We start from the raw sequence: 23,659 nt of genomic DNA on the forward strand, positions 1-23,659 counted from the left end.
TTGATGTAGAGGTTGATGCAGCACAGGTGTAGACACTGCATTACCTATGTTGACCCTAACAGTCCTCCAACAGATGTCACAGTGTCCAACACTGAACACTCTGGTCACAATTGTGAACTCCACTGCCCAGCGGCCCCTTGAATTTTTGGCTAGAAGCCACTTTTGACATCTTAGTCAAGACCCACTTACCATCTCTGATGCCACTTTCCCCTTCTTTGGTCACCTTTGGGGGCTATCTTACACTCTTCTCCCTCAACTGGGAGCTAATCATGATGGACAATTGGGAATTGGAGATTATCCATCAGGTATCCTCATAGAGTTCCTCTCCTTCCCTCCTTACAACCCCCCTTCAAGGTCTCCCTTTGGGGACCACCCTTACACGGTGAGTCTTCAACAGGAAGCAGAATCCCTATTACACTGAGGGGCAATAGAGCGCAGACAATGTACAAGTGGGAGTCCCCTTCCCTACTCCCACTTCCAGTGTGACCATCATAATAGATGCTTCCCTTCTGGGGCAGGGTACCCACTTGAACTGTCACACTGAACAGGGCACATGCACCCCACAGGAGGCCAGACTACATATCAACATCCTGGAGCTGTGAGCAATCCTCCTTGCATGCAAGGCCTTCCTCCCACTTATTCGCTCCCTCCACATCCAAGTTATGTCAGACAGTATCACCACTGTGGTCTACGTAAGCAAACAGGGAGGAGTGAGGTCTCTCCCACTTTGTCTGGAGGCAGTCAGGCTTTGGAACTGGTGTGTCTGACTCAGCATGGCTATCCAGGTGGCATACCTCTTGGCTATTCACAACTCCTTAGCAGATAATCTCAGCAGGCACTTCTTGGCAAACCATGAGTAGGAAATCCATGACTCTGTTCTGACAGACATGTTCACACAGTGAAGCAGAAATTTATAGGACCTCTTTTTATCACAAACAAAAAACTCCTCCTAGATTGTTCCGGGGAGCCATTGGCTGCGACTCTCAAGGTGTAAGGTGGTGCTCTCCTATTATTGTGGGCAAACGATTCCAGATATGCCTTTCTTCCCATCTCCCTGCTTCCACAGGTCCTGGGAAAGAGACATCACAACAAAGCCAGTGTCCTTCTCACTCCTGTCAGCATAGAGCATCTTCACCAGACAGGCTACTGTGGCACAGCTACATCGGTGCAGCTGCACCAACGTAGCACTTCTAATGTAGACTAGCCACTAGAGTAGAAAAGACTTGGCTAGGGCCAACTAGCTGGCTAAATGGAAAAGCTTCTCTGCCTGGATACAGCATAATCAGTCTCACGCAGTCTCTCCAAGCATCCGGGTCGTTTTAGATTAGCTCCTGTCTGTAAAGAAATATGGTGTTTCAGTCAACACATTATGAATCCACCTTGCAGCCCTTAGAGCCTTCCTCCCTCCAGTAGATGGGTGCTCTGTCTTTACCAACACAACTATAACACGATTCATGAAGGGCCTCATCAAGGCCTTCCTACTAGTCATTAAACCAACACCACTATGGGCTCTTAACCTCCTGCTGTCAAAACTTACTAGACCTCTATTTGAACACTTAACGATATGTTCGATGTTCCACCTATCCATGAAGGTGACATTTCTAGTGGCCATCACGTCAGCCAGGAGGGTCAGTAAACTGGGAGCCCTCAGGTAGACCCTTCATGTACAGTATTTCAAAAGGACAAAGTATCCCTCCACCTTCACCCTAAATATCTCCCCAAGGTTGCCTCCAAAATTCACCTTAACCAGTATATTCATTTACCTGTCTTTTTTTCAAACCCCTACGCTTCTCCTGAAGAGAAGAGATTTCACTCTCTTGACAGCAGGTGTGCACTGGCCTTTTAACTGCAAAGAACCAAACCCATCAGAGTCTCCAAAACTCTTCATCATGATAGCAGAGAGATCCCATGGTCAACCTATATCCCCACAAAGGATTTCTAAGTGGGTTTCTGGCTGCATTATCAAGTGATACAAGCTAGCTCACATCCCGCCTCCCGATGGTATAACAACCTACTCCATGAGAACACAGGCTGCCACGGTAGCATCTCTGCAGAAAGTCTCAATACTGGATATTTGCAGAGCTGCCACCTGGAGCTCCATACACATATTCGCTATGCATTTCATGTTAGTTCAGGCTTCAGTTGTGGATGCAGTGGTGGGATTGGCAGTGCTGCATGCATCTGTGTTGCTGGCTTACTCGTAGGCACCTCCAGTCTGAGCACTACTTGCCAATCACCCACATGTGGAATACACAAAGAGACCAGCACTCAAAGAAGAAATGGAGGTTACTTACTGTAACTGGAAGTTCTTCAGGATGTGTGATCCCTATCTGTATTACCCGCCCTCTTTCCTCTCTGCTTCCAGTCTGGTTGGATTCATGGTAAGGAGTGGAACTGAGGGGCCATCAACTTGCATTGCCTCTTATAGCCTCACTCAGGAGTCCGAGGAGATCTACTGTGCATGCGTGGGCCAGCGGATACCGCTTGTTAAAATCTCTGGACTTGGCACATGGTGCACATGCATATCCATGTGTGGAATACAAGTAGGGCCCACACATCTCAAAGAACTTCCAGTTACAGTAACTAACCTCCATTTACATCGCATCCACTGATTTTGTTCTGTGCATTTTGATCATATCTGGAGAAATGGTCCATATAATCTAGAGGCAGAAACAACCTATTAATCTTCGAGTCACTATCTCCATCTTCACAGGTTTCAGAGTAGCAGCCATGTTAGTCTGTATCCGCAAAAAGAAAAGGAGGACTTGTGGCACTACAGAGACTAGCATCAGTGGAAAATATGCATCCGATGAAGTGAGCTGTAGCTCACGAAAGCTTATGCTCAAATAAATTTGTTAGTCTCTAAGGTGCCACAAGTACTCCTTTTCTCTCCATCTTGTTGCCAATGCAAGATTATTTCTTACAATGTATTTTCTACTCTGTTGTCCAATCTGTAGGGGTACCACCACTTCTTTTGAGATACTGTTCAACTTCCCAATAGCTTCCTATTTGCTCATTTGTTTCTTTATGATGTATAATGAGAGACTGAAAGGTGGGGGGGGGGGTTGGTGAGGGCGGGGGTCATGTAGTTTTTTACCATAGAAATATCATGAATGTCAGCTTTGATCTTCCCTGGCCATTCCCTGGGACCTTCTGTATATCTCAAAGGATTTATATTGTTAGTGCTCTCACATTTTAATGAAGGGGAATTGAATGTCCTTTCTCAAGGAAATATCGGTGTTAACAAAGACACATTCTAAACAGTCTAGCTGAAATTCCTTTCCCCTCTCAATTGCTCAACTTCCTTGTGATATGATTTCTTCAATTCTAAAGTCATCAGAGTCTTCCCAGCTAGAGAGGACCTGAATTTCTAATGTAAAAAACCAAGCAAAAATACCCCAACCAAACTTAAATAAAATCCTTCCAGGCCTTCTTCATGCATAGTAAAAAGGGAATGGGCCCTGTTTTTGTTTTGTCCCATTTTCAGGTTACCTTTAAAATGTGCTCCATTATTTTACCAGGATAGAAGTGAGACTCATGTGTTGGTGGTTACTGGGATCATTACCTTCTTACCTGTTTTTTTTTTTTTTTAATATCAGCTCTGCAATTACTTTCTCCCACAATCCATTAACTAGATAGTATGTTCCCTGACTTTTCAGAAATACAGTCAGTTCCACTACAGGTACAATAGGTTTGCTAGTTAAGTGTCTTGGCATCCCGGATGTAGATCATCCAGATCTTTTTTTTAAGTATTCATACTTTCTTAGTATTCCCTTAATTGCTTTCTATTGGTAGCTGTTTTAAAAAAGGTTTTCCTTAATTGCCCTGTCTTCTTTATTCCTTTTGCCAAAGACTAATTTGAAAAATTGAAATAGCTATTTCAGCAATTTTTCAAGCCATCATTAAGCTCTTCAGGGCAGGGATTGTCTCATATGAACTGTTTGTATAGTGCCTAGCACAATGGGGCCTCTTGTCCTTAGGTGCTAATGGAATACAAATAAAAAAATTAATCATTAATATAATTATCCTCTGGTACTTCTTTTTCCTTTGATATATTTGTAAAAGACCTTTATGATCCATTCAGCCCCTTGGGCTGGCATATTAATTCAGCATTTTGTTTGTTTGGTTTTTTTCTGATAACTTTTTTAGTAAGCCTTAACTGAGTCTCTATATTCTTTCATACAGATATTTTTTTAAAATGTTTTGTCCAAAATGCTGTTGCAATGGCAGAGGACCTATTGTAGGATGAAATACTTCATGCAGGTGTGTCCTGTGTTGTTATTGTTCCTTGCCACATTTTTCTATCTACTGTATAACCATGGTCTCCACCCCTAATGTTGTCTGATGGCTCATTCCTTTGTCATAGAATTATAGAGTCATAGAACATTAGGGTTGGAAAAAGACCTCAGGAGGTCATCTAGTTCAACCCCCTGCTCAAAGCAGGACCAACACCAACTGAATCACCCCAGCCAGGGTTTTGTCAAGCCGGGCCTTAAAAACCTCGCAGGATGGTGAACCTCCCTAGGTAACCCATTCCAGTGCTTCACCACCCTCCTAGTGAAATAGTTGTTCCTAATATCCAACCTAAACCTCCCCCACTGCAAATTGACACCATTGCTCCTTGTTCTGTCATCTGCCACCATTGAGAACAGCCGAGTTCCATCCTCTTTGGAATCCCCCTTCAGGATTGAAGGCTGCTATCAAATCCCCCCTCACTCTTCTCTTCCGCAGACTAAATAACCCCAGTTCCCTCAGTCTCTCCGCATAAGTCATGTGCCCCCTAATCATTTTTGTTGCCCTCCGCTGGACTCTCTCCAATTTGTCCACACCCTTTTTGTAGTGGGGGACCCAAAACTGAACACAATACTCCAGATATGGCCTCACAAGTGCCAAATAGAGGAGATAATCACTTCCCTCAATGTGTTTCAACTGTCTTGGATTCCTTTGTTTCTCCAGTACTGTGTAATTTTAGTCCTCGTCGAAGCGAAAAGGGTTTTGCTATTGATTTCAGTGGAGCCAGGATTTCACTAATAAGACTTCTCACTATTATTTTTATGTATTGTTTTATATAGGCCTATAAATGCACTTGGTGCTTTACAATCAAATAAAAGAGTTAGCTTCTAAAGAGTTTTCAGTCTAAGGCTTCAGTTCAGCAGTCCGTCCCTAGTCATCTTGATCTTGTAAGGTGTTCACTTCCATCGGAGTTGAGGGCACTCAGCACCTAACAGGATCAAGCCTCAAAGCACTGAAGCAATGGCTCAAGTCCCACTCAAGTCAGTGAACATGCTGAAGTGCTTTTCTGAATAGGTAAGGAGTTAAGAAGATGTTAAATGCTTTGCTGAAGTGGAAGCTAAATACTCTGCAGACATGATGTGGTGAGTGAAGATAATAAGGAACTGAAGCAGGGAAGAGAGGACAGGGGTTATACCAGTGAGGTAGAGTGAATGGTTTGGTTAGTTGGGCACACTTCATGATTGCTGCACTTTTAAAACTTGATGCAGTTTGTTGTTTATAAATGAAGGACCAGACCCTGCTAATATTACTGGCTGACATGATTACTGCCCTCACTGGGAACACTCACATTAGAGAGCTCTGTCTGGTAGTAAGTGTTCACAGGATTTGGCCCAAAGGTTGTAGTTTTTTATTATTATAAAGATTTTTGAGGTGGTGTGAGCAGGGCAGAAATGTGAGAGCAAAGGAGGAGAGGAAGGAAAGCTGGAGAGGGAGAGGGAGAAAGGATGCAAAAGGGAGAGAGTGAGAATGGAGGCAGCAAAGAAGAGGAGGAAGGCACAGGGTGCATATGGTATGCCCAGGGTGCAGATGGAGACTTGGAGGGGTTTGAGCAAAATGGGGGGAAGCAAATGTTCTCCAGCATTAGAAATTAGAAAGGTTTTTTTTCGGATGAGACAGATGACTTTTTGGCTGACAAATGAGGCCCTGTCTTTTTCCCTCGGCAAAGGAAATCATCTGACACTTGAAACAAATGTACCCTCCTGGTCTTCATTCAGAAGAAGGAGCCTCATAAAGCTGTCATGTTCTATTGCTCTGGTACGTTGTTATTTCAGGAGAGTCCCTACCCAGAGGGGAACCTGTCAGAGCCCAGGCACATTTATGATGCCTCTTCCTCTCAGGACCTCCTCCTGGAGCTCTTTCCTGATGAGATAAAAACACAAAAGTAGCTGTGACAGTCTCAACTATCTGCAGAACTATCTGCCAACTACAACAAAAACCACATCAGTCCCAATTATCAAGGAGATCCGCTAATTGCACAGTACATTAGGGATAGCAGAAAATCCAGTCAAGGTGATCAAGATAGTAGCATCCACAGATTCTTTCTTTGAATTAGATTTGTTTCTGTGATGTCAGAGTATAGCCCGCAAGCTTTATTCCTTACTACACAATGTCAGCATTAACAGAGAAGGTACTGTGCATCTATAGCTGCCCTACTGTATCACACTGGCATGGTGACAGGTTCCAGTTTGCTGAGAAATGACATGTAGGTGTAGTGGTCTTGTTAAGTTCAAGTGATTTATTGCATGGCAGGATGCCAAAGCCCTTTGTTACACTGCCAGTTTCTTCATTGTAAATTAAACCACATTTCAAATCTTAAAAGATTTTCAACATTTATTTTTCGGACAGATTTCCTAGCAATCCCTTGTAGGACATGGTGAGCTCTGTTTAATTTAAGTACATTCTGTTGTTTCAACATACAACAAGAAGTGTTTCTACTTTTCTAGAAGTAAGTGTTGTTTAATTATTAATATAAGTGCTTGGAACAAGTGAGTGTGCATGTTTTGTTATGGATTCTGAGGCACATGGAAGTTTCAGTATTCCCAGGATGTTCCCTCTTTAGGTCTTCCTCATCCTGTTTCTCTGTAAGAGAAAAGCACATTCCAAGAACAGCAACCAATGATCATAGGCATAGTTTGACTTATGTATTTGAGGGTGCAGCTCCACCCAGGCCAACAGGGCCATGCATGGGAGGCAAATTCCATGCCTGCCTGAGGCAGGCAGTTTGGAGGTGGGAGCAGTGCCCTCCCATGCTGCCCCCAAATTATGCCCAGGCCAATGACAGTAAATTAGAAGGACATCATGAGAAGGGAGGGGGGTTATAATTTCTGTTGCAGAGGAAAAGCTAGGCAAGGCGGAATGAATAAAAACACTTATAAATGTTTTTTCCCTCCACTTATATGAGGTAATTTGTATATTGTAACATGCAAAACTCAGGTAATATCACTGCCAGTCACCCAACTTCTTAACAACCAACATTATAACATTGACTTGTACAAATATGATCAATGTGGGGTGAGGTGGGAGCTTGCAGGGGCTGATTTTTTAAAATTGAACTATTTGGGGTGGGGGGTGTCACTGATTAGGTCTCAGCTGGAGTATTGTGTCCAGTTCTGGGCGCCACATTTCAGGAAAGATGTGGACAAATTGGAGAAAGTCCAGAGGAGAGTAGCAAAAATGATTAAAGATCTAGAAAACATGACCTATGAGGGAAGAATGAAAAAATTGGGTTTGTTTAGTCTGGAGAAGAAAAAACTGTGGGGGGACATGATAACAGTTTTCAAGTACATAAAAGGTTCTTACAAGGAGGAGAGAGAAAAATTGTTCTTCTAACCTCTGAGGACAGGACAAGAAGCAATGGGCTTAAATCGCAGCAAGGGCGGTTTAGGTTGGAAATTAGGAAAAACTTCCTAACAGTCAGGGTGGTTAAGCACTGGAATAAATTGCCTAGGGAGGTTGTGGAATCTCCATCATTGGAGATTTTTAAGAGCAGGTTACACAAACACTTGTCAGGGATGGTCTAGATAACGCTTAGTCCTGCCATGAGTGCAGGGAATTGGACTAGACGACCTCACAAGGTCCCTTCCAGTCCTACAAATCTATGATTCTATATAATCTGTATTTGTATAAATAGCTATACCACACACATATGGTACACCTAGACACTACTCCCTTTCTGTGGTTATGGAGGACCTTTAGATATCCCAGCCAAGGGGGATTTTTATTTAAGAATTAGCAGTGACTGGAAGGAGGACTATAGTAATGTTGGCCAGGAGGACACTGTGGTTGGGGTCAATGTTCCTGACCCAGAAACCCCCTAATACTGGACACATTATCTGTTCTCAAATGCATTGTGGCTATTTCATGAGGACAGAGTATGTAAATAAGAGAGGGATGAATCATACCCATTAGATCCATGCAGAGAGGGGGGCCTTCATGCTCATTTCTTATCCTTCTCATGCAGAAGGGATGGTTCAGTGCCTATCTGGCAGCATCTCCCTTCCCAAGACCCCTACTCATGGATCTCTCCAAAGCTGAGATCCATACAGGGGAAAGGCACAGGCTGGTTGGGCTGGTGGTGGGAAGTGGCCCTGCATTGGGTGTGAAGCAGTTTAGAGAAATTCACATCATTTTCCCCTTGAGACGATGTAGATATCCCAAGAAACACTATGCAACTTGGGGCAGCATATCCTTTCCCAGAGAACCCACTGCGTGGTGAGGATCTTCCTCTTAAGGGTGACCTTGAGGGCAGACATGTCAAGGAGGTATTCCTGGTAGCAAGCCTCCATTGAAGCCTTGTGGCCAGCAAACCAATAGACAACAGGGCACACAGAGCTTCTGCATGGCTGCCTGGTCTCTCATTAATCCCTTAGGATTCCTGGCACTTGGGGTGGGTATTTTAGTCTTCCCAGTGGCAAACCCTCCCACCCACCCACCCACCAACACAATGTGGGAGAAGCTCTTCAGGAGGTTCCTTGCAGAACTTCCCTTCTCTTAGGCTCTCCCATAAATTTTCCTCTGAGATGGGAAATTTGGCAGGTGTGGCAGCCTCCCTTCACAATGCAGTAGCTCTAACCTGAAGAAAATGCAGCAACTCTGAGGAAGTTTGTCAGTCAGTCACACAGAGGTATATTTACCCTGGTAAGCTGTTATTTTCTGACTGAGTTGTAGCAAACGGTCATTCTCTCTTTGCCCTCATTTTCTTTTCAAACCATGGTGTTTGGTTACTCTTGGTAGATGTAGTATATTGCACAGCCAGTACAATGTAGGTCTCTGTTGTACAAATGCATTATGGGGTCTGTCATAGCATGTCTAATTGATTAGCAAACTCCAACACATGCTACTCTAAGTCCTGTGCTTTGCATTTCATGGGTGGTATTTTTAACTTTTATAGGTTACCTGCTCTGTTCTGCTAATGACATTCACATCTGTTTCTCCCTCTGGCAGTGTATCTTGGGTAACAATGAATGGGCTCTATTGTCTTTTGGCTGTTAATGTGCAGAAGATAAATTCTTTTCTGAAAGTAAATACCATTGAAACCCAAATACTTCTCTTTGGACCTGATTAATTATAAAATTCTGTATCTTTCTTTCCTTTGCCACTTAACTGAAATATTGTGTCAACATCACATGTCAAGTTGCCGAGAGTAATTTTGGTCTTGGACTCAATGCTGGAACATAGTCAATATGTCACCAAATGCATACCAGGACAGTTGCCAGAAATACGCCCTTTTCTATCCACAGCTGACCTGGAGACTCTAAGCCATTCATTTATAACATCAAGCCTTGACTACTGTAATTCTTTGTTTGCTGGGCTCCCTGCCAAATTGATTGGCAGACTCCAGCTTATTCAGAACTCAGCAGACAGGCTTTTGACTAAGACCAGGCTAACTATGTACATTCTTCCTGTCTTGGAGTCCTTATTCCAAAATCATGTTTATGTTGACTGTAAAATTTCCTTTCAACGTTAATTTTATGGGTGAAATCCTTCTTTTATTTTCAGTATCACTTGTCATGCATTTTAAAATCTTTCTAAGATAAATTGCTGCATATTCCATTATTCCACCTACAATCGTTTCGTGTGTGGACCATTTCATTCTATACCCCTCAATTTTGGAATTAGTTGTCCATGATATGAGTTCTGATTTTTTGTTTTGAGTTTAGGCCAAGCTGGATTCTATTTAGTTCATTGTTTCCTTTTATTGTAAAGTACTGTGAGACATTCAGTTGCCTATGTACATTTTTATTGCATAAAAGGAATAAGATCTTCATTTATGCATAATAATCAATGAAATATCAAGCAAAGCACAATTTGAGTTGCTTGTTCTTGTCAGTGGAACTTCAAGATGCAATTTCAGCCTTAACTTGTGTAGGTGGTTGAAAGAATGTATTTAATGTGCATAGTGGAAAACAAATGTTCTCCCATAGTCTCCCTATTTACAGAACTGTATAGACCTTTACCCCCATCTTTTCTCCATTCAGTAAACTTGCTATGTTATGGCATATTTTCTACTGTAAATATTCCACTTCTCCCTAAGATCAGTCCTCTTTGTCCCTACATCCTTAGATTTATAGTTCATATATATATATATATATACTGTACATTTAAGAGGAATATCATAATTTGGCCCACTTTGTTTATGGCAACAAATATTGAACAATGATGATGTAAGTATCTCTTTAATATGCCTAATATAAGTTTCCACCAATTATAAATTATTTTGTAGTAATGTTGCAGTTGTGAACCATTAGCTGACACCTACATATCAACTCTGGTTTTCAGGGTTTAAAACTCAGCAGAAAAACAATAGTATAATAATCCTTTGTGTGAAACACACCACACAAAGTATCGCAAAGCCTTAGAGTGAGTTTTTAGGAAAATTGGAAACAAATCTGAATTATATTGAAGGACAAAAAGAATTGGGGTTTTTGCATCCTTCCAGAACAATGATATTCTTAAAATTAAATTTGGCCAGTTACCTATATTCTCTCTCAACAAGAAGCAATTTTGCATATGGCTAATGAAATTTTTGTTATATAATTTTATACAGATGTTTGTTGGTGAATATTTAATGATACTTAATAATAATACAAAGCACTTATACTCTACAGTGCTGTTCACCCTCAGAACTGAAGGAACTTTACAGAGATGGGTAAGAATTATTAACCCCGTTTTACAGGTAGGGACCTTGGCCATGTTACACAGTGGCTGAGCCAGGGTCAGTAGTTAGACAGGGAGCACCTCTTGGCACAGTTCCTCCAGGAACTTCAGGGGTCAAACCAAGGTTGAGGGCCTTAGATATTTGTGGCCAAACTTCATCCCTGAAGGAAGGATGAGTAAACTGGAAGTGAGAACTCTGGAGCAGATCCTCAGCTGATGCAAATTGTCATAACTCCATTGGCCCAATTGTCTACAATGGAACCATGACAATTTGCGCCAGCTGATGTTCTGCCCCCTGAGTAGTCTCTGTATGGCAGAGAATACATTCATATAGGGAAGAGTTAGGCTCAGAGGGCCAGATTTTTAAAGGTATTTAGGCACCATGGGAGTTAAGCATGTAGTCACTTCTGAAACCCCACTAAGCACCTATCTGCACCTTTAGGCACATAAATAGCTTTACAAATATGGTTCTCTGAACCTGATATCTCCTGTATGGGTTTACTCTAAGCTGAAGCTGAGAAACTTAAAGGGGTAGACCCTCAACTGGTGCAAACTGTCATTGCTCGATTGAAGTCAGTGGAGCCTCTCTGTATTTCCAGAGACTTGACTTCGGCAAATAAAGTCAATAGAATTTTTGCCAGAGTGAAGACTGCATGATTGGGTTCCACATATCCATATTCAATTATTTTAAAAAAATGAAAATAACTAAGTATTATAAGAGCTAATATATAAATGTTAGGAAATTCAAAAGTCCTCCTGTCACATCTACGGATGAAAAGCGCTATGAGTGCTAAGTATTATTAATTGTTATGTTAATTATAATGGGCACTTAGCATTCTCTCCTAGTTTTTTCCCTTTATTTATATCCAGAGCTGTAGCTTGGAAAATATTGTGCATAACCACTTGACTTTTTTAGTTTATTGCACACTTAACATTTATTTTTTGATTTATTTCTTGAACACCTGAGAATTTTGATCATTGAAGAAGGCCTCCCATACACTCTTCACTTTGCCTATAAAAGAAAGATAGGAAATCTCTGTGATCTCTTTCTGCCTTGAGTTTTCACTGAAGAGAGCCTCTGAAATGATCAGATAAAGATTTCTGATAGATGTTAGCACCTGTAGAAAGAACTTTTTAATTAAACATTTAAAAGTTCAAAGGTTTCTACAAAATTCAGATGATCCTATTAATACCTTTTAGTGGAAAATGGTAAACCAGGATTTCTTATATCTTTGTGAATCCTTTCTACTTGAATTTCCATTTGCTAATTAAACACAGATTGTTAATTAAGTAGGATTCTTTGTGCACCGGGGTCACTAATGCAGCATAACCATTAAATTCTAGCCTTCATTTATATACATATAATCATGGGTACACTAATCTTTTTAAATTAATTTAATAAATATATACATTTTAATTCCATTCCTATATAACTCTACCTTTGGAGCCAAGCAAGTGTTAATATGCTGAAATTATTGTGACTCCAGTCAGAACTTGAACCAGAATGCCATTCCAGTACTCCTTAAACAGCCTATCTAGTTTAAGCAGAGTTTAAAATTTCATTAAACATATTTATTGCTGTACTTTTAGCAGTTAATTAACCAGCCTTGGTGGTTTTAAAGAAAAGCTTCCTCATGTGACTCAACCTAGTGTTGTCTTCCTGAATCTGGAAATAGCTTGGAACAATAGTGCAAAGAGAAGCAAGCCGTTTGTCTGTGTGATTAACTCTTGAGTCTGAGGATGAAAGTTTAAATACCAATATTGCTAACTGTTTCACTGTTGATCATTTTAGCAGAAACATCCATGGCCTTATACATTGGTTTGACATCATAGAAGTCAGAAATGAAAACAACCTATTAAATTGTCTAGCCCATTCTAGGGAAGCCAATGCAGAATTGGCTATACTGTATTCTCCAAGGCTGAGGTCTAGTTTACACTAGAACGTTAGGTCAACCTGCTACATTGCTGAGGAGTGTGAAAAATTCACACCCCTGAAGAGACATCATTAAGCCAATCTAAGCCCCAGTGTAGACAGCACCAGGTTGATGGAAGAATTCTTCCATCCACCTAGCTACCGCCTCTTGGAGAGGTGGATTTACTACAGCAATGGAAGAACCCCTCCCATCGCTGTAGTAAGTGTCCCCACAACAGCACTGCAGATGCAGCACTGCCGCAATGCCACTGTAATGTTTCTAGTGTAGACATAGCCTTAAAGTCCCACGATTTGAAATGAATCACAAGGGGAGAGGAAAACAGCAACTAAGTATGTGGGTGAGGTAAGATATGGAGCTACCAGCTCAGGTGGCGCAGGAAGTGGGACATGAGCAGAGTTCCACCGTCCTTTCCTTGATTCTAGTAGGCTTTAAAGACAGAACATGGTAGCTTTACAAAACAGATAATGCTAGTTTAGCCAACGAATCCAGAGAGATAAATCATAGAGAACTTCACTACAAAAATGGTGCTTATTCAGGTTAAACTGACAGACCAGCACAACAGCTCAGCTGTTGGTCTGGTTTAATACAAAGTTCTAGCTTCACGGGCCCTCTTTGGGATAATGTCATTAGAGTGGGGGCCCACCTCACACCTTGCCTCTAACACGTCTTCCTCCTCCACACAATCCCCCTCCCCCAACATTTATATGGACATACACACAGCACACAAATTATGCACAAGAGGCAACTGCATGCAAATTCTTCAGTATATGTTTGTAGATTGTATAGACTAAAGTTATGGAGACAGACTTGAAGGGAGACATCTCCAACATTGGTAAAATGTAAGTACAAAAGACACATGATTGGATTGATATTGATGATGTTATTTCAGTAATGACATCATCCATAGACTCCTAGTGTCTTTGCTTTGCTTCTCTATAGTGATCACAACATAAATTGCTTGTCTTGTTTGACTTCCTTGTTCACCAAAGTTGAGCAGATTGTGGCCGTTTTCAACGCTTCTACCAGACAAAAAGCTTGGGACCATTTCTCGAAAGCTCAGCGAAAGAACATAGACATTTGGCGAAAGCATTCTGAGGTTGGTGATTTTATTATTACTTTTTATCCATCATCTCACAGCTGGATTGACACAGAACAAGTGTGACTGTAGCTGGACATACAGCATTCAGCAATATTTACAGCTGTAGTTTTAGCAGTTAATCAGCTAGCCATTATACTATCTCATTTACAGTATGTATTGCTCCCATTGCTCCCATTACAATAAATGTTGTTAAATAACACTAAGTTGGAGAGCAATGTGTTTTTATTTTTCTTTTACAAGAAATGGGAAATCATTGGAGGAATATGTTTACCACTCTGAAATAATGAAAAGAAATGGAGAAATTAGCGAAGATATTTAAAATAAATACATTTTAGAATTAAGTCTTTCTCATACTAAACGATACATTTTTAGGAAGGCACTGAGATTTGTTAAATAAAACAGATATATATTATAGATATTTGTTCTGGTTGTATCATTATATGGCCATAGTAATATGACTTTGTGGAAAATAAAATAAAGATTTCTTTTCTTAATAATCAGTAAAGTGTATTCAGTCCAGAGACGGGAGGTACTCTTTCCCATCTATTTTATGTCCATCTTTAAAAACAAATCAATCGCTTGTATTGACTCTAAGTTCATGGCTGGCAAACACAGCAGTATAAATGTAATAATAGTACACATTAGGGTGACTATCCAAGTCCATGCATGTGTGACTGTCATAAGCATGAGCAAAGAAAATGAGAAAAGAGATCTGGGATTCCACTTTCCTTTACACGAGTGTCAGCAAAGAAAGTAGTAGTCCTGTTTTGTGTTATTGGTCATCCAGCTTTCGATTTTAATTCAGTATATACGCTATGAACCCGCAATTTAAAAGTAAGTACCGCTGTCTTTGTTTTCTTTCTTTTTTATATAAAAGTAATTTACATACAGTTACTTATTTCCTGTAGTACAGTATGTTAATTGTTAACATTACAGTCCTCTAAATGATTTTCCTGTCTCAAAGCAAAAACTATAGAAGGTAAGATGAACTTATTTAATTATTTTGTAGTACACTTGTAAAATAAGTGTTGCACACTTAGTTTGAGAAACACTTAAGTGCTGTGATATAAATCATTTGGGTTGTGTTTTAAGTGCCCATTAACTAATGCTAAATTACAGTTGAATACCAATGGCACTAGATGTAACATCCACATGAATACCAAATGAATTTTTATTATCAGTGCTATTATGGCGAATACCAAATGACTTCACAATAATGGGATACTTAAAATAAAATGTTAGAATAATTTATTGTTAAGAGCTGTATTTTGCATTTCGTTCATAAATAATTCAAGTGGGTGGCAAATAAAGTCTTTGTTTAACTGGAAGTTGGGGATGTGGGTGTTTTCTTTCTTGTCTTTTAGGGAGATGTGAAAAGTGGTTTTCTGTTAGTTTATTTCAACTATGTTAAAGTGATAAGAAAATAAGAATGGCCATACTGGGTCAGACCAATGGTCCATATAGCCCAGTATCCTGTCTTCTGACAGTGTCAGTACCAGATGCTTCAGAGGCAATCATCAAATTGTCCATCTTCTGACATCCACTCCCAGCTTCTGGAGGTCAGAAGCTAGGGATACCCAGAGTATAGGGTTGCATCACTGATCATCCTGGCTAATCCCCATTAATGGACCTATCCTCCATGAATTTATCTAATCCTTTTTTTAACTCCGTTATGGTTTTGACCTTCACAACCCCCTCGCAACTTGTTCCACAGGTTGACTGTACATTGTGAGAAGTACTTCTTTTTGATTGTTTTAAACCTGCTACCTATTAATTTCATTGGGTTACCCCTGGTTCTTGTGTTATGTGAAGGAGTAAATAACACTTCATTGTCCACTTTCTCCACACCATTCATGATTTTGTAGAACTCTATCATATTCCCCTTAGTCATCTCTTTTCCAAGTTGAAAAGTGCCAGTCTTTTTAATCTCTCCTCATATGGAAGCTGTTTCATACCTTTAATCATTTTGTTACCCTTCTCTGTACCTTTTCTAATTCTAATATATCTTTTTTAAATATGGGGTGACCAGAACTGCACACTGTATTCAAGATGAGGGCTTACCATAGATTTATATAGTGGCATTATGACATTTTCTGTTTTATTATCTATCCCTTTCTTAATGGTTCCTAACATTCTGTTAGGTTTTTTTGACTGCTGCTGCACATTGAGCAGAGGTTTTTAGAGAATTATCCACAGTAACGCCAAGATCTCTCTCTTGAATGATAACAGCTAATTTAAATCCCACCATCTTGTATGTATAGTTGGGATAGATTTTCCAATGTGCATTGTTTTGCATTTATCAACATTGAAGTTCATCTGCCATTTTGTTGCCCAGACACTCAGTTTTGTGAGATCCCTTTGTAATTCTTCACAGTCTATTTTGGACTTAACTAGCTTGAGTAATTTTATGTCGTCTGAAAATTTCGCCACTTCACTGTTTACAGATCATTTATGAATATGTTGAATAGTACTGGTCCCAGTACAGACCCCTGGGGGACAGCACTAATTACCTTTCTCCATTCTGAAAACTGACCATTTATTCCTACCCTTTATTTCCTCTCTTTTAACCAATTACTGATCCACGAGAGGACCTTCCCTCTTATCCCATGACTACTTACTTTGCTTAAGAACCTTTGGTGAGGGACCTTGTCAAAGGCTTCCTGGAAGTGCAGGTACACTTTATCCACTGGATCACCCTTGCCCACATGTTGATTGACCCCCTCAAAGAATTGTAATAGATTGGTGAGGCATGATTTTCCATTACAAAAGTCATGTTGACTCCTCCCCAACAGATCATGTTCATCTATGTACCTAGTAATTCTGTTCTTTCCTATGGTTTCAGCTAGTTTTCCTGGTACTAAAGTTAGGCTTACTGGCCTGTAATTGCTACTGGATCGCCTCTGGAGCCCTCTTTTAAAAATGGTGTCACTTTAGCTATCCTCCAGTCATCTGGTACAGAAGCAGATTTAAACGATCCCTTCTTAAACTAACTTTTCATGCGGGGACACATCATATCATTCATTTGCTGGCTTTTAAATTTATTTAAAGTAAAATGCCTAAAAGTAGGACTTTCCATAAATGTTAATTCACAAAACATCTTTGCTTATTTGAAAGTTGTTGCTCTTTTTTTCTTTCTGGAGAAAGAAAACAATCAAAAATAACTTAAGAGGTTCTGAAATCTCTGGTTGAGGGCAATGTGTATGGACAACTCCTATTTCTCAGTTGTAAAATACTATGCATATGTCAACAAATAGCTCTCTTGATTCAAATCATATTATTTGATTATCCCTCCTTTGCTAAGGTGCTTACATTTCCCTTGTCACCTCTCCTCACTATGTGTGCTTTTCTGGAAACAAAAAGAAAAAAGGGACCTCTTTGAGGTTCCCAGAGAAGATTATTGTTTGGCTGCTAAAGACAGTTTTGAAATAGATGCTCCTGGGACATTTACAGTCTAAAATACATTAATCATTTGGTTTCTAAGAAGATAAAGCATACTCTCCAGTAAAGAGTGTTTGTGGCTCTTTTCAATATGGAATTACAAAGTGCTTTATGAATTTCTGTCTTAAATGCAATTAATTCATTCAATACTGGTTTTCAATTTACCATTTTAGTCATTTTTCTGAATTTCAAATGATTCCCGTGTAAAACACCCATTAATTAGCCTCTCTGCCTTTGCAGTGATTAACAGATACATATACCTTTATTATAGTGTATGACATTTACTGATGAACTCTAGGCACAGCCCCAAGGAAACACCCTCCTTTTTTTTCTCCCTCCCACTATGAGAGTTTGTTGTTAATTACATGGGTAAATAGTTGGAACCTTCAGCACTATTTATTCCTTCCATTGACTTTTCCTTATTTCAAAGATTTCAAACCATCTCTTTGGGAATTGGGCTCTTTGTCGATAGAAAAATTAGCTGTCTGCCGACTGAAAAGCTCTACACTAATCACCGTGCCACATCCCTGTGTTACACCTGACAGTATTATTAGGACAAAATAGAATTCTCTCAGTCTTCTCTGTGCTGCAACCATTCAAAAGCCAGTCATTACACCAATATTGTCCTGTTTTATCTTTTGAGGACAAAGACACTCTGGACTTTCATAAAGCCCACATGCTTGCTGATCACTTACTTAGTTACATACATACAGGCTCCCTGCCTGTCTGCCCTTTCAGGGTTTTTTTTTGAGAATAGGCTGTTAGCTGTCATTTGTTTTATATCAAGATGCAGATGTTACCAAAAAAGATGTTTCTATGCTGAGAATTTAAAATTTGTGGAAATTGGGTTTACCGTGGTGCAGGCATAGAAATCTAGGGCTTATGAGAGTTAAAGCTTAGTATTTTTTTAGCCAACTTGATAGCACCTTTATACATCCATTTTACATGCAGTATTAAGTGTTGCCATTACTGAAATATATCTGCCTGGGTAGGACTGGTAGTAATTTAACAAGGGGAACTCATCTTCTCGGTTGTTTTTTTCCCAATGGTATATTTGACATATTCAGTTATTTAAAATATTTTAACACAAAGAACTCCATTCCCTTCAATTTGAGCCCTTCTAACTCTGAATCTTGTGCTGATTCTGTACTAATATTCATGGGTTATTTATATGTATTTTTTAAAATATCAGAATATAACATTTAAATTGGTTGTTTAGAAATAGAGAGATCAGTTCATGGAAGTCAATACTGATCTAGGGTCATCTTGGGTTTTAGGAACTCCGGAATGCTCACAGCGAACAGCTCATGGGGATCCGCCGTGAAGAGGAGATGGAAATGTCTGATGATGACAGCGGTGACAATCCCAGCAAAAAGCTGAGAATAGATGAATCAGGTAAAGTTGAAACCCTTCACAATATCCTATCAGATGTCAAACTGTTCGTTTCAAAACGAAGATGAGTGATAGAAAATAGTTATATAACATAGAATATCTACTTTTAATTTAATTATCCTTACATTTTGTCTTTGTATGACTCTCACTTGTATCTATAGTGCTTCTGTCACCTTCCAAGAAACATACTCATCAGAATGCTCCAGTTCTTTCCATAGTTGCTTCCATTTTGGGTCTTTCAATAAGGTTCTTCTCATCTTCCAAAACTGTATTTCATTCCAGGATAGTAATAATGTCATATTTAAATAAAAGCAGCTGAAATTGTGTTTCATTCAATATTCTTTGAACCTCACCTTTTCTTTCCAGCAAATATATTTACATGTATATTATCCGAATTTTCCATGGAATTAACTCTTAAAGACACACATTTCAAAGTGTGGCACTAGATATGCATTAATTGACACTCTTGCCTATCATGAAAAGAAGAGCAAGTACACTTGATATATTTCTGCTATCCCAGTATAAACAATTCAGGAGGTGGATATTGGGCTGACTCAATGACTTCTGAGTAACTGGTATGCACTACGGAAGGGAATACCTTGGTTTGAATCCTTTCTTTGATTTCTTGATCTTCATGTCAGCAATGGGTTAGAGAGTTGTGAGGGGCTGACAAGGGTTGAGCCCTGTGTTAGTCAGCATCAAGAAGGAAAGCCTTGCAGAAGGCCTAGATGAAGCTTCATTGCCAGACAGAGATGAGGTATATGGGCAAAGATGGGGCAAGTTATATGTACAAACTCAAGACGTTAACAATGACACATTTGACCTAAACGTCTGCACACAGGTTCCAGATTCTATGACCTGACCCCATTTCTCCCATCATGGATGGGGTCCTATGTCTGTGCATGTATACACATATGTGTGCTTACAGATATGCAAGAGAAAAGTGATTACCGCACAGGTGCCAGTGGCTATGGGAGGTTAAAGATCTCCAGAAATAAAGACTGAAAAGTAGGATACCATTCTGGAAAGAAACTTTCACTATGAACAGGAAAAGGGCACTTCTACTACAGGAAAAAATGGTTTTCAGAAAGATAGATGGCTATAATAAACGCTCCTGTGAGCAGCTTTAATTTCTGCTTAAGATAATTGTATGGGATTGAGTTTTCTAGTATTCATTAGTAGAGTGATTGGAGCTGACACAGTGGCTCTGTGGGCATAGTATTGCTGGCAATCACAGATTCTTATGAACATATAATCATTTGCCTTGGCATGTCCAGGCTTATGGAGATAAATAATTATAATTAACAATAACCAAAAAAGGTGAGCAATGCCAACTCACTGGACTCAAGAAAAATAATTATACTATGAACAGTCATACTTAATATTTCATTGTGTTTTAACAAATAAATGCTTAGGTTGTGGTACAGTTCAGCCATTGTGCATCATATTAACCAGTAGAAAATATGTGGGGTTTTTCCAGTAGTGAAAAGATATATTTTTCAGTAGGTTTGTTTTGTTTATTTTTAGACAAAAAACAGAGATTTCTGTGATTCTCCCTCCCCTGCTATTTTAATTGATTTGAATTGATCTCTTATTATTGTCTTGGACGGATCATTCACATTCATAATATCATTAACAGTTTTTCTAATACATTACATACAAAGTGCAAATTCAGTGGTATAAATCAAATACAGTGGCCATCCAAAGCCATCACTAGTGTAGCTCTCTTGACTTCAGCAGAGTTACACCAGGGTTCAATTTATCCCAGTATGTAGTTGATCGAGCCTGTTCTCTATGAAGAATCACCCAGTAACAAAACTAGATTTTACCATTTTCTTTTTCCAAGATTAGACTTTAAAATCAATGTTTTGAATCTCCTCTCACTTATGCTAGTGTCAACTAAGAGTAACTATTCAAAACCAATGAACTTACTCTAGTATAAAACTTGTCTGAGAGGAGAATCAGACTCTGCTTGTTGACTGTTCACCCTTTTCTATTAGTCAGGATCCTCACCCTCCTTTGCTGTAGATTTCAGGTTTTTTGTTTTTGTTTTTTATTTTTTTGCTTGAATATGTCATTCCTGACCCAACTAGTAGCATAGTAAAAGTATATAATTTTCATGAAGGGTAGGACAGTGCAAGAATGAGCAAAAGATGAATGATTCAATCTCTATTCAATTTAAGAGCACCATATTCAAATAAACCTTTAAGAAAACTAATAATAGACTAAGGGTTCTAGTCAGTCCTTATATAAAAAAGCTTGCCTCCCAGTGAATTCAGGTGCTGGAATTTTTTACTAAATGTTCTCACTACTACAGTTAAAGTTACAATTTCAGCAATCCTCTGAAACCATTTCATCTGCTTAATCAAGTACTATCATTCTCCTTGTGCAAAAATAACTTGGCATCCACGAGCATTTAGGTACTATGGTGATGAGTGCCACATACGTCCCTAACATCTAGATTGATTAGAATGAAAAGGCTATATTTGTGGGATCTTTCATGTCAATACTTAAGTTTATTGAGATGAAATAGACATAAGTATTAGTTTGTGTCATGTCAATACTTAAGTCTATTGAGATGAAAAGGGGTGAATTCCAGCCCCATGTTAAGAACAGGGAGGTGCAAGAGTCCTCATCTGTCAGGTGTAGTCTGAAGCCTGATCAAGTTTAAGTTTCAAAGTGGCACTATGCTAATGCCAGGCTCTTGGAGGCTGTGGATTTTGTGCACTATGGAGCAGATGGTGAAACCTCTGGCAGCGAGGTGTTTGCTTTGGGAACCATGGTCAGGTCTTCAAGCCAGCCACAAATTTGTTGCAAATTACAAATTGCACTAATCACTGCGTGTTTTGGTGGATTCAGGTTTGTTTCTTAAGGATATACAGTGCAGCTTAATAGTGCCTCAGTACAAAGTACATTGTTGCATTTTAGACTTAAATTTACTTCTTTTACCCACAAGCCTATTGATTTTCTCACTGTTCATTTCCCTAATTTATTGATGTCAGAAATTCTTTATCTTAAAACCGTGGCTACACTGTGCATCAGTGGCAAAGCCAGGCTTATAACTCAGGGACTCCTGACTCCCAGCCATGTACTCATTCCTCCAGACCATGCTGCAATGCAGAGACACAGCATTCTGAGCAAACACAGCCTAACTCACAGCAGTGTTGTACCGAGACATCGCATTTTATGGGCTTGAGGCATTAAGACCCTGCTCACATGAGCATGAGGTTATACAGGTTACATCCCCTACACCTCCAGGGACAGGGCAAACTGCAGTACTGTCCTCCACCAGCAGAGAGGAATTTTTAAACTGCTGCTGAGGCTCCATCAGAAACTTGCCACTGAAGTCTACGCAGGAGATATATTGAACTAGCACAGATGGCTTGGCTTTGTCTCATTCCTGGCCAGCCATGCCCACTCTGTGGGGCTGCCTGATGTCTTCAGGCCCTATGGCAGAGTTTAGAGTCTTGGTCACCTTGTTGTATTCTCCATCCCTCTCAGATTGGACCCACAGCATGGGACTGATGGTGAACTCCAAGAGACACCACCCAGTGAATCTGACCCACAGTTTGCAGCCATTTCTTTAGAGCCCTGTTTTCCACAAGTCAATCTTTAGATGTAAACATTGACTTATTTGCATTGTGTATTTTGGAGCTTGAAGGGAAATAGAAGTTTGCTGAGGTAAAACTGAGAGATTGCTAAAAAATTGGCAACTGACTTCATTAATACATTTGAAAGTCAAGGTGCAGTTATTGAAGCATTAATTCAGAAAAATGGCACCCTGCACAGGAGGCTAGAGAATAGAGGAAAAATTTTAGAACAATTGGAATTTATGGATGGTTGGTCTCCCGCCTGCTGGCATTGGGAGCAGAGACTCAAAAGTAAAAGTCTCAGAAGTAATTTTAAGAATTATTGAAGTGAAGCTGCATCCTGCAGAGATAACAAAAAAGTTTCCTGTATCCCTAGGAGATATCAATACTTTTCCTTTAAGGGAAACAGGTGCTATGCTGTTCCAAAGACAACAGATCATGATTATGTGCTATTAATTCTACAGACTGCAACTCCAATGAGGGAGAGAGTTTTTCAGGCAGACATAAAAGTGAAAAGACACTTACCTTCAAAAGGCCACTGGATGGATGGTCCTGTGTAAGGTGACCAGGTGTCCGGTTGTTGAAAAAGGACCATGGTGGCTCCGGTCAGCACCACCGACCGGACTGTTAAAGGTCCGGTTGGTGGTGCTGCAACACTAAGGCAGGCTAGTCCCTACCAGTACTGGGGCACCGCACTGTGCCCCAGAAGCGGCCAGTGGGTCTGGCTCCTAAGCAGAGGGCTCCATGCGCTGCCCCCATCCTGAGCACCGGCTCTGCACTGGCCAGTGGGAGCTGGGAGCGGTGCCTGCAGGCGAGAGAAGCGCAAGTGGAGCCTCCTCCCCCCCCCCCCCCCCCGCGCGCATCTGCACTGGAGCTGCTGGCCACTTCCAGTGTGCTCAACGCAGTGTCAGGATAGGCAGACAGCCTGCCTTTGCCCCCTCTGCCGCACCACTGACCGGGAGCCACACCCCAACCTCCTGCTCCAACCCTCAGCCCCCCAAACCTGGAGCCCCCTCCTTAACCCCAAAACCCTCATCCCTGGCCCCAGCCCAGAGCCCTCACCCCCTACACCTCAACCTCCTGTCCCAGCCCTCAGCCCCCCCAAACCTGGAGCCCCCTCCTGCACTTCAAACCCTTCATCCCAAGCCCAGAGCTGCATCCCCATCCCGGAGCCCTTACACATCCCCTCACCCCAACTGCCAGCCCTGAGCCCCCTCCAACCTAGAGCCCCCTCCTGCACCTCAAACCCGTCAATC

The 23,659-nt window shown here is 40.5% G+C and overlaps 1 protein-coding gene across 6 annotated transcripts in view; it reads left to right on the forward strand.

The window, feature by feature from the left end:
* The window catches only part of ENOX1 (ecto-NOX disulfide-thiol exchanger 1), a 508,731-nt gene that overhangs the window by 408,580 nt on the left and 76,492 nt on the right, over window positions 1–23,659 (forward strand). For all 6 annotated transcript variants that reach the window (XM_075128654.1, XM_048851020.2, XM_048851038.2 and 3 more), the window contains 2 exons: window positions 13,874–13,980; window positions 18,699–18,816. In XM_075128654.1, coding sequence (XP_074984755.1) covers window positions 13,874–13,980; window positions 18,699–18,816 — 225 coding nt within the window. The remainder of the gene's footprint in view (window positions 1–13,873; window positions 13,981–18,698; window positions 18,817–23,659) is intronic.

Source organism: Caretta caretta, chromosome 1 (assembly GCF_965140235.1).
Source record: "Caretta caretta isolate rCarCar2 chromosome 1, rCarCar1.hap1, whole genome shotgun sequence".
NCBI lineage: Eukaryota > Metazoa > Chordata > Testudines > Cheloniidae > Caretta > Caretta caretta.